Below are 12,015 nucleotides of genomic sequence, written 5' to 3' on the forward strand. Positions count from 1 at the left end.
CTCACCCACCTGGACAAAAAAGACACATACGTTCAAATGCTGTTCATAGACTTCAGTTCAGCATTCACACAATCATTCCTCAGAAACTGATTGGAAAGCTGAAACTGCTGGGCCTGAACACCTCCCTCTGCAACTGGATCCTAGACTTCCTGACTGGGAGACCTCAGTCAGTCCGGATTGGGAGCAGCATCTCCAACACCATCACACTGAGCACGGGGGCCCCCAGGGCTGTGCGCTCAGTCCACTGCTGTTCACTCTACCGACCCATGACTGTGCAGCAATACACAGCTCGAACCACATCATCAAGTTCACCGATGGCACAACCATGGTGGGACTCATCAGCAAGAATGACGAGTCAGCATACAGAGAGGAGGTACAGAGGCTAACGGACTGGTGCAGAGCCAACAACCTGTCTCTGAAAGTGAACAAAACAAAAGAGATGGTTGTTGACTTCAGGAGAGCATGGAGCGACCGCTCTCTGCTGAACGTTGACGACTCCTCCGTTGAGATTGTTAACAGCATCAAATTTCTTGGTGTTCACCTGGCGGAGAATCTCATCTGGTCCCTCAATACCAGCTCTATAGCCAAGAAAGCCCAGCAGCGTCACTACTTTCTGCGAAGGCTGAGAAAAGTCCATCTCCCAATCCCATCCTCACCACATTCTACAGAGGATGTATCGAGAGCATTCTGAGCAGCTGCATCACTGCCTGGATCAGGAATTGCACCATCTCAGATCACAAGACCCTGCAGCGGATAGTGAGGTCAGCTGAGAAGATCATCATGTCTCTCTTCCCGCTGTTACAGATATTTACACCACATGCTGCACCCGCAAAGCTAACAGTATTGTGAAGGACACCACGCACCCCTCATACAAACTCTTCTCCCTCCTGCCATCTAGCAAAAGGTACCGAAGCACTCGGGCTTTCACGACCAGACTGTGTAACAGTTTCTTCCCCCAAGCCATCGGACTCCTCAATGCTCAAGAGTCTAGATGGACATCTACATCATTTATTATTATATTGTAATTTGTCCTCTACTGTGCCTATTGTCTTGTTTATATAATCATTGAACTGCCCTGCACTGTTTAGTGCACTTTATGTAGTCCTGTGCGGGTCTGTAGTCCAGTGCAGTTTTTATGTTTTACGTAGTCTAGTGTAGCCTTGTGCTGTCTCACATAGTCTAGTGTAGTTCTGTGTTTCGTGTAGCACCAGGTTCCTGGAGGAACGTTGTTTCATTTTTACTGTGTACTGTACCTGCAGTTTATGGTCGAAATGACAATAAATTTGACTTGACTTAAAACTGGGAGGGTGGAGCCACTTAGCACAGGATGGACTTGAGAAGGACGGGGTGGGGCACCACCCCATTTACCCCCCTACCCCACATGCAGAGACTAGGGTTGATAGTGACCAAGTCCAACAGCATCAGGCAGCTGGTGTTTCAACAGAAGCCTTGTTTGTCTCTTTCATTGTGGTCAATTCCAGAAGAAGTTGAGGGAGTGATTGGCCATTAGCTGACCATCTCTGCAATGTTCTGTGATGCTGCGATCTCAGGCAGACTCACTTCTGTAGGACCCTGGATGGAAATCAGTGGGATATCAGGTCACTGGAAACTTTACTCTTTGATCACAGGCTGCCGAGGTGGGTGGACACTTGTTGGATAAGGGTGTCAAGAGCTGTGGACCTAGATAAGGGAAATGGGTTCCAGTCAGAGTTGATTGGTAGACGCTTTGAGATGTGAAATAGTTTCCTCCTGTTTCCCCTATCATTCTTAAGATTCTCCTCTGGCCTATAGACAATCTCGGACCCCTCAGTGGCTCAGCAGCTGAGGTCAGTTGGGACAGGAGCTGTCAACGTGTGAAGTCAAACCCTCCCCAGTCTCTGGGAGTATCTCAGACAAGATCCATAATAACCCTCGCAATTGTTTTCCTTTTTACAAGTTTCACGGCAGCTTCCTACACTTCACCATGCAATCACCACTTGGGGAATATTTAATACAGTATTGTCAAGGTTTCAGATGAAGGACATCGGATGAATTGTATGCTTTGTTCTCAGAGCTGGTACAGGACTCAGCTCACGTCCTGTGTGAGGGCAATGGTGCAGCCAATTGCGCTGCTGCCTCCTGGACCCGGAACAATCCTGATCTCGGTTGTTGTCCAAGTGGAGTTTGCAAGTTCTCTCCATCACCACGTCAGGATTTCTCCGAGAGCTCCGGTTTGATCCCACATCCCAACAGTTTGTTATTGACAGTAAATTTCCCCTTGTTGTGGGTGGGTGGAGAAAGCATCAAAGGGGAGTTGATGGGAATGTATGGGAGGATAAGATGCAGGGGTAGAGGGAGATAGGGAGGAGGCAATGAGACTGATGGGCTAAATCTGCATGAAGCCAGTATGGATCAGAAGGACCGAATGGCCTCTTTCTGCGTAATAGTCGGTTGTATCACTCTATCACATTTCCTTATCATTTAATACTCACACGGTCTCTATTCCATAGCCTCCGGGGTTTATTACCGCTGAGATAATGACAATCACAGCAGGAACAGCATAAGCAGAAATGTACAGGTATCTTGGTTTGATGATATGTCTGTGAGTGTAATTGGTGTCTGTCAGGTGTCTGGACATGATGAAAAGCTGCAAACTGTCCAGGAACATCCAGACGAAGACGGCAAGGAAGAGGTAATGCAGACACCCAGCAATCAGGGCGCACACAACCTAAAGAAAGAGACAACACAGTGGATAGTGAGCAGCTCAGGGCAAAAGCAGAGGGCAGTCAGAGACAGGGACGTAGGCAGGAACATGCAGAGACGGGTCAGAGACGCACAGACGGTTACAGACAAGTGGAACAAGAGAAAGATAACCACAGCTAAAGACATTCACATGGACACAGAGAAAAACACACGGCATCAGAAACGGACTGACAACCTTTTCCACTCCCTCTTACCTCTTCTCTTCTCTTCACCTGCCTATTATCTCCCCTAGTTCCCATCCTTCCCTTTCTCCACTGCTCCACATTCCTGTCCGATCACATTCCTTTTCCTTCAGCCCTTTAACTTTTTCACCTATCACCTCCCAGCTGCTGTATTCGTACCCCACACTCCCCAGCACCCACACTCCTTCCCCGTCACCTCATCTCACCTATCACCTGCCAGCTTGTATTCCTTCCCCCTCCTCTCCCTCTGATTCTGACTTCTGCCCCCTTCCTTTCCAATCCTGATGAAGGGTCTCAGCCTGAAATCTCAACTGTTTATTCCCTCCATAGATGCTGCCTGACCCGCTGAGTTTCTCCAGTGTTTTGTGTGTGTAACTCAGAGATACTAACACAGAGATACTGAAATAAACCAGTGCACCAACACATGTACACAATCGAAGAGATAATGTGCAAACATATAAAGAACACGGTGGTGATACACACCAAAGATTTATTAATGAGTAGTAATTCAGTGATACAATTAGAATAATACACAAAGGAGATGGAGGAACTCCAAGGGTCAGTAGGTATCTATGAAGGGACACGGACGTTAGACGTTTCACATTGCCTGACCTCCTCTGTTCCTCCAGCTCCTTTGTGATTTGCTCCAGGTTTCCAGTGTTTATAAACTCTTGTGAGTCCATAAACTTAGAACAACTTTGGTACTTTTTACAAAATATCTTGTTGCAGCTCCAGATCTGCAAAGTGTGCTGATGTCACTCATTCTCCAGTGACCGGGAAACTCAGTGACACGGTTAATCCACTGCACCCCAGGGTGAATGTGAATGGGGAGGTTTGATGTGTCCCGTGAGGTCATTGGGCAGGAGGGCAGAGGGAGGGAAAGGGCAATGTTCTGTGGTGACAAGTCCGTGGGGAAGGGGAGGGTCTCCAATGCTCGGAGGCTTTGGCCACTATTGCAATGAGGGTCTGATTAAAGGGATGGCACGCTGGTCATGATGAGTCAACGGAAGGAGAGGACACCAGAGGAGAGTGGTGGGAGAGCAGGGGCTGAGATCCCACCACTCCCACGTTAAGTCTGGCTTTGCTGCAGAATTTGACTAACTGCACATTCAGAAGACATCTGAGAATTAGAGGTGGTAATTTGGATTTCTTACCGGCTGTTTAATCCACATTCCGATCAGAAAGGTGAACTGTGCCAGGAAGAGGGTGATACTCAGGTGCTTGTGGAGATTGGTGTTAGCATTCTGGATGGATTTGCAGTTGACAAATGCGGCGATGGAGGCAGCGAGGCAGAGCAGGGAGATGATGAGGCCGATGTAGGTGATCACCTCCAAGTGCCAGTCGTCAATCTGCAAGCACAAAGTGGGGAACCACGCTTAGGAATCGGCTGTGATAGAGTCTCCAGGGACAGCATTAGACATGGTGATCATGCGGAGAAGGTACAAACTCCTTACAGGCAGCGGTGGGAATCAAACCACAACTGGTGATCACTGGTGCTATAAAGTGATTTTGCTCACTGCGCTACCGTGTTGTCCACATCTGATACCGTAGTGTATCCTTGGCACAACTAATTGATGCACCATCAATAACTCTTGGAGATGTGAGGCGAGATATCGGCTTTTATTGGCTGGAAGAAAGAACAAGCAGCAATTGACCACCACACTACATCCTGGAGACGGAGACCGGGGCGGAGTCCCCAATCGCATTTATACCGGGGTCCGTGGGAGGAGCCACGGTCAGTGGGAGGAGCCACAGGAGCAGTCAGCAAGGGGAGTGTGTCCAGACAGGTATATGTAGTTCACCACACTAATAAAGGCAGGAACACTACAGTGCCACCCATAACTAATACCGTACCATAACCTTGGCACGTCTAACAAAGGTGGGAGCAATAATTGATCTGCTGGAGGAACTCAGTGGGTCGAGCAGCGTCTGTGGGAGGAAAGGAACTGTCGGTGTTTTGGTTTGAAACCCTGAATCAGAAACAGAACATCAACTCAGTCCTGATATGGGGTTCGGACCTGAAATTTTGACAATTTCTTTCCCCCTACAGATGCTGCTCGACCTGATAAGATCCTCCAGCAGATTGTTTGTTGCTACTCAGTCCAGCGTTGGTGTCCCTCAAGTATCTGTAATAAGGGTAGGAATTGCAGCATGAATGGTGAGGACCTGGTGTGTGGAGGAATAGTGTGTATAAGTCAATGTATTCCCAAAAGTGGAAATAAAGTTTGCTAAGGCAGTAAAGAAAGCATGGGTTAATTCCTTGCATTAGTCAGGGATTAAAATGTAAGTACAGTACAGACAGGAAACAGTAAATCTTTAAGCAACATTGTGTAGACCACAGCTAGACTGCTGCTGAGTGAGCTGCTGGACTTGTTCTCTGAAACTGAGGCTATGTAATTTCCTGAGAAATGGAGACAGAGGGACTCCTCCTCTTACAAGCTTCCTGCTAACATTTGGTAGTTATCCTGACTCCCTCCGCACTGTGGGAAAGTGTCATGAAAAATATCAGTGGAGAGGGTGAAGAGGTGATTCACAAAGCCCTAGGTCACCCAACCTATCCTCATAAGACATGCTTTCCAATTGCAAATCCCCTCTGAAGACTCTCTAAATCTTCCACATCATCGGAGGATGAGAGGTGTCCTGATAGAGGTGTATGAGATGATGAGAGGCATTGATCGTGTGGATAGTCAGAGGCTTTTCCCAGGACTGAAATGGCTAACACGGGAGGACACAGCTTTAAGGTGCTTGGAAGTAGGTACAGAGGAGATGTCAGGGGTAAGTTTTTTTACGCAGAGAGTGCTAAGTGTGTGGAATCGGCTGCCAGCAACGATGCTGGTGGCAGATACAATAGAGTCTTTTAAGAGGCTCCTGGATAGGTACATGGAGCTTAGTAAAATAGAGGGCTATGGGTAACCCTTGGCAATTTCTATAGTAAAGACATGTTTGGCACAGCTTTGTGGGCCGAAGGGCCTGTATTGTGCTGTAGGCTTTCTACGTTTCTAACATTCCTATAATAAGGCAAACAGAACTGAACTCAGTGCTCTGACAGCGATCTAACCACATCTGACTAAGGAAGGCCACCACACCATATGCCTTCTGAACCATCCTTTTGACTTGCATGGATCAGTGTTTTGTTTTCCTTGCAGCAGAGGGTGCTGATGGAGCACAGAGTGAATAGATACTGGGAAAATTTACACCATAGCAGAAATGTCAAAATGCAGTTGCAGAGGTTGAGCGGATGGGGTAAGGAATTTGAAGGGATTTGTGGAAGGATTGTTTTCACCCATTGGGACACACTGCCTTGAGGGGGTGGCAGAGGCAGGTGCATCACCACATTTCAGCGACATCTAGACGAGGATTTGTATCACCAGTATATAGAAAGCTACCGAACAAATTTTAATGTAGGTGACCCTTGACGATCAGCATGGAGAATGTGGGCTGAAGGGTCTGTTTCTGTGTTTGTGTCTCTCTCACTCTGACTCTCTTCATTCACCCTTTTCATCTGACTACAGATTTTTCTGTTGAATGATTTCTTACCTCAATCTGAACTGGAGCCATTAAAACAGCAAAGCTTGTCAGATGGTTACACTGGCAGATTACATGGGTCTGATTGGAATGGATCCGTTTACAACCATCAGATAACCAGCCACTTTTCTGTTTGGTATTACTCCAATAGACACATTCTGGCTCTTCGCCATCTTCCTTTTCCTGTTTCCAGATAAGGACAAATTCTTTTAACCATTATTGAAAATATTCTAAGATAAACAAATTTTCACAGCCACAGGACAGGTGACACTGGTTAGAAACAGAGTGAAGCTCCATCTACATTGTCCCATCAAACTTGTGAAGTGCAGGACAATAAAATTAGAAAAGATTACCTTTATTTGTCACATGAACATCAAACCATTGAAAGGTACAGTGAAATGCATTATTTGTGTCAATGACCAACACAGTCTTTGATGAACCCATGTGGTCACGAAAAGAAAGTAGAAGCTCCTCACAGACACTGGCAGGAATTAGTACCCCTGTCTTATTGCTGGCACTGTAAAGTGTTATGTCAACCACTCTGCTACTGTGCAAACTCGATGGCTGAATGGGTAATTACAATGCAGTAATGGGTATTTTCCTTTCAATGAAATGGTGGTTGTACTTTGTAACCATTTACTCAATGACCTGAGAAATTACAGCAAAGGACTCCTGCTCTGATGTGTCTCACCACCAGTCTCTAAACATTCCCCCATCTCTCTCAGATGAGGGATCTCCACTTCCTCTATCAGGCCCCATTGTACTGTCCCTGAGTAATGGTGACTGGAAAGGCCACCATAAACTGACCGGAAATGGCCCAAACCCAGTTCCCATGGAAATGTTATACCTAAACCCAAGATCTGTGCCTGTTCAACCTCCCATTTTGCATTTTAGCAGTAAGTTCATCTTTAATTGGGGAACATCACAGATTGTATCTACAAACCTGATTGAGTTTCAGAATCAAATTGAACTTTTCCTTCAGAAGAGAGATGATGGCTTTGTTGCTGATGGTGATGGCTATCACCTTGGAGTTTAATGAGACTTTGTTCTGAGATGGACGGCCACCTTTAATCTCTTGGTTCAGCAGGGATTCCAAGTCTTTGAATACAATTAAGGAAACAGCATGAAACTCTGTGGAGATAATAGATCAGCCTTTGGTGAATGCGAAGAGATATCACTGAAACACTGCAGCAACTGGATATAAAGGCAGGTCAACACAAAACACGTCCATTGCAGTAGCGCTTTGTAAGTCTTTTGTGTATTAAAATCGATGGGATGGACATGGAGCTCATCATGTAGGCTGCTTTATCGTGGATGGTGTTAAGTTAATTTGTGTTGGTTAAGCTATACTCTTCCAGGTAAATGGGAGTCTATCACATTCCTGACCTGTGTCTTATGGATGGTTCAAAATCTGGAGATCCACAGAAAATGGTGCCTTTCTGTGAAAGGAGATAAGACCTTAAGACCAAGGATCAGAATTAGGCCATTCAGCCCATTGGGTTTGCTCCACCATTCCATTATGGCTGATTGATTATCCCTCTCAACCCCATTCTCCTTCCTGCTCCCCTTAAACTGTGATGCCTTGCTAACCAGAATCAGAATCAGATTTAATATCATTGGCTTATGTTGTGAAATTTGTTTCTTAGGGCATTAGTGCATTGCAATGCATAATAATAATAATAATAATAATAATAATAATAATAATAACAATAACAATAAACCTTTAAATTACAATAAGTAGAATACACAAAGAAAATTATATTAAATAAGTAGTGTGAAAAGATAGCGTAAAGTAAAGTGTTAGTGTTCGTGGTTTCACTGTCCATTGAGAAATCTAATGGCAGAGAGGCTCCTGAGAGGCTGAGAGTGTGTCTTCAGTACCTGTTTCTGCGTCGTTGATGGTAGCAATAGGAAGACAACATGTCCTGGGTGATGGGTTTCCTTGATGACAGATGCCGCCTGTTTGAACATTGCCTTTTGAATGTGTCCCTGATGGAGCTGGCTGAGTTTTCAACACTCTGCAGCTTTTTCTAATCCTGCACAGTGGCCGCTCCATACCGGACAGTGATGCAAACGGTTAGAATGCTCTCCACAGTACATCTGTAGAAGTTTGCTAGCGTCTTTGATGACATACCAATCCTCCTCAAATTCTGAATCACACATAGCCACTGTCGTGCCTTCTTTGTAATTGCATCAACATGGGTCCAGGACAGACCTTCAAAGATGTTGACTCCCAAGAACTTGAAACAGTTTACCTTTCCACTGCTGACCCCTCGATGAGGATGTGTGTTTCCTCGACTTCCCCTTCCTAAAATCCACAATCAGTTCCTTGGTCTTACTGAAGTTGAGTGTAGGGTTTCTGTTGTGACACCACTCAACCAGCTGATCTATCTCACTCCTGTACTCCTCCTCATCACCATCTGAAATTCTGTCAATAATAGTTGTGTTGTCAGCAAATTTAAAGATGGAATTTGAGCTGTGCCTAGCCACACAGTCATGGGTGTAGAGAGAGTAGAGCAGTGGGTAAGCACGCATCCCTGAGGTGCACCAGTCTTGATTATCAGCAAGGAGGAGGTTATTTCTGATCTGCACTGACTGTGGTTTCCCGATGACGAAGTCAAGGATCCAGTTGCAGAGAGAGATACAGAAGCCCAGGTTCTGGAGTCTGTTGATTAGAACTGAGGATATAATTGTGTTGAACGCTGAGCTGGAATCAATAAACAGCAGCCTGACGTAAGTGTTGCTATTATGCAGGTGATCCAAGGCCAAGTGGAGTGCCAGTGAGATTGCATCCAATTGTAGCGACAGGCACAGTTTATTCTATTTTATTTAGAGACACAGCATTTAACAGGCCCTTCTGGCCCCTTGAGCTGTGTCACCCAGCAACCCACTGATTTAACCTTAGCCTAATCGTGGGACAATAAACTACGAACTGGTCTGACTTTGAATGGCGGGAGGAAATCGGAACACCCAGTGGAAAGACATGCACACACGGGAAGGAATGTACAAACTTGCTTCCGAAGGACACTGGAATTGAACTCCGAACGCGGCTGCCCGGCTGTGAGAGATTGAAGATGTTCTTGAACACTCCCACCAGTTGGTTGGCACAGGTTTTATTTCCCTACCAGGTTCACCATCAGGCCCTGACGCCTCTTGAAAGCTGTTCTGATGTTGTCCTCTGACACAGAGATCATAGGGTCACCAGATACTGCAGGGATTCACGCAGGCATAGATTTATTTTCTCTTTCAAAGCCTGCATAAAAGGCACTGAGCTCATCTGGGAGAGAAGTATTACAGCCATTCATGAAGTTAGGTTTCTCTTTGGAGAAAATAACGGCTTGTAAATCCTGTCAGAGCTGACATGCATTTGATTCCATCTCTAACTTCAATTGGCATGTGTTTTTCTCTCTTAAAATATCCTTCTGTAGGTCATACCTGGACCTCTTGTGTAGTTCTGGATCACCGGTCTAGAATACCATATATCCAGTTTTCAGCAGTCTCCAAATCTCCTGATTTATCCATGGTTTTTGGTTTGGTAACATCCAGTATGTTCCTGAAGGCACACCCTCATGATTCCCACCTGAGTTGCATGCAAAGAGTTGCCACTTATCAGCACCATCAGTAACCTATCAAGCCCCATTTTAAATATACCCAATCACTTGGCCTCCACAGCCTCTGACTAAAGAAATACTTGCACACCTCTATTCCCAAGGGATGTCCTTGTATGCTGAGGCTGTGCTCTCTGGTGCAAGACTCTCCCTGGCCTTTCAATATTCGATATGTTTCAGTGAGATCCACCCTCATTCTTCTTACCTCCGTCATATGTTAACCCTTTCATTCCCACGCTGACCCTCTCCATGATCAGATGAGCAGATATCCTGAACGCAGCAAATATCTGTCAGTCTGCAAACTACGTGCTGAGGTCTCTCAGATTAATACAGAGTTTGATATTGTAAACTGGATCTTACTGTTGATTACACATGGACTAAAAACAGAAGCCAAGCACTGCTCATTCTGAACTGCATTTGATTTCTACTCAAGGTAGAATTGTCTTCACCGAGGTTTACACAATAAAATCAAACACAGCAGCATATTTTGATGTAGGGGAACACAGACTGATCCCACAGAGTAATAGTTCAGTCAACAACCTGGGAAAGGTAGAACATCCCCTGTGAATGAGTCTGTAAATCACTGGCCAAACTCATTCTTATATCGTGTACACAAGCATGGGAAAGAAACAGGAAATTTACCAGTGTTACTTTCTCCAGCAATGGTTCTCCAGTAAATCTCGAAGGAATTATTCTGAGTGTCCAATTTCACCAGTTGGTCTCCACTCGCATTGTTCCTTTCAGGCACCTTGACCTTAAGAACTATGAGGAAAGTTAAAATAAGGTGAAGCATTCAGAGGCAAAAAGGATGTTCTCTCTCTCTCTCTGCTGATAACTCTTTAATCAATGCCTCTCTGCAAAGTCTTGTTCAGACTTTCTGAGAATCCCATCTGATGGATACAATTTGTAACTGGGCTTTCTTGGGCTGAATTAGCTTATTGTAGTAAGAAATCAATTAGTCTCAGTTCCCACAGAACTGAGTGAAAATACTCATGCATGTTCTTCACTGTCTGGTGGCACTGATCAAAAGTAGGTAAAATGATAAATTCTGGCTCAAATATGTTAGCTCACCAGGTCTAATATCTTACCAGCACCTCCTATCCTTGGCACAGACAGTGATCTTGACTCCTTACCAGAGGTAGTGAGGATTCCCGCTCCTATATCACGAGCACAGAACCTACACTGAAGTTTCATGACTTCAGTCTATTTCTCAACTTCAGAACGTCCTTCTAGATGTTATTTTTGAAGTGTGGTGAAATTAACATAAGAGATGATTGAGCTACTCTGTGTTTGGCTATCATGCTTAGAGGGACTGCAGAGAAAATAGAGCAGGAAGATCCATTGACAGACCAGAGAATGTGGCATTGTTCTTCTTTAGCAGTGAAGGTTGAGAAATAATTTGATAAAAATCTTCAAGATTGTCAATGCTTTGGCCAGAGTTAATGAAGAGAATGAAACATAGAAAACCTACAGAACAATACAGGCCCTTTGGCCCACAAAGTTGTGCTGAACATGTCCCTACCTCAGAAATTACTGGGCTTACCCATAGCCCTCTATTTTCTAAGCTCCATGTACTTCTTCAAAAGTCTCTTAAAAGACCCTATTGTATCCGCCTCCACCACCATTGCCGGAAGCGCATTTCATGCAATGGTCTTCCATTGAAGAAGGGTGGAGAACCAATAACCAGAGGTTTAAAGGTGACTATTGTTGAACCAGGGGTGCCAGGAGAGAAACCCTTACCACAAAGTGAGTGGTCACAGAATTCACTGCATGGATGGGAAGTGGAATTACTTCACCATGAGCTTTCAAATGGGAAAACACATGGAGTGTTGGAGAGAAAATAATTAAAGGGCTATCGAGAAACAGGGGATGATCAGACTGTAATGTCCCTGTCAAGACCTAGTATGGGTCCAATGGGTAGAATGGCCTTCTGCACAATGTTTCTATGATACTACACT

General features: G+C 45.1%; 1 protein-coding gene across 1 annotated transcript in view; it reads right to left on the reverse strand.

Annotated features, from left to right (window-relative positions):
• LOC140739661 (uncharacterized) overlaps positions 1-12,015 on the reverse strand; it is a 329,689-nt gene that overhangs the window by 13,387 nt on the left and 304,287 nt on the right. Inside the window, exons 17-21 of the mRNA XM_073068035.1 lie at positions 10,700-10,819; positions 7,393-7,580; positions 6,462-6,632; positions 4,079-4,273; positions 2,472-2,707 (exon numbers count right to left, since the gene is read on the reverse strand). Of these exons, the coding sequence (XP_072924136.1) occupies positions 2,472-2,707; positions 4,079-4,273; positions 6,462-6,632; positions 7,393-7,580; positions 10,700-10,819 (910 nt within the window). The remainder of the gene's footprint in view (positions 1-2,471; positions 2,708-4,078; positions 4,274-6,461; positions 6,633-7,392; positions 7,581-10,699; positions 10,820-12,015) is intronic.

Source organism: Hemitrygon akajei, chromosome 16, assembly GCF_048418815.1.
Source record: "Hemitrygon akajei chromosome 16, sHemAka1.3, whole genome shotgun sequence".
In the NCBI taxonomy this organism is placed as follows: domain Eukaryota; kingdom Metazoa; phylum Chordata; class Chondrichthyes; order Myliobatiformes; family Dasyatidae; genus Hemitrygon; species Hemitrygon akajei.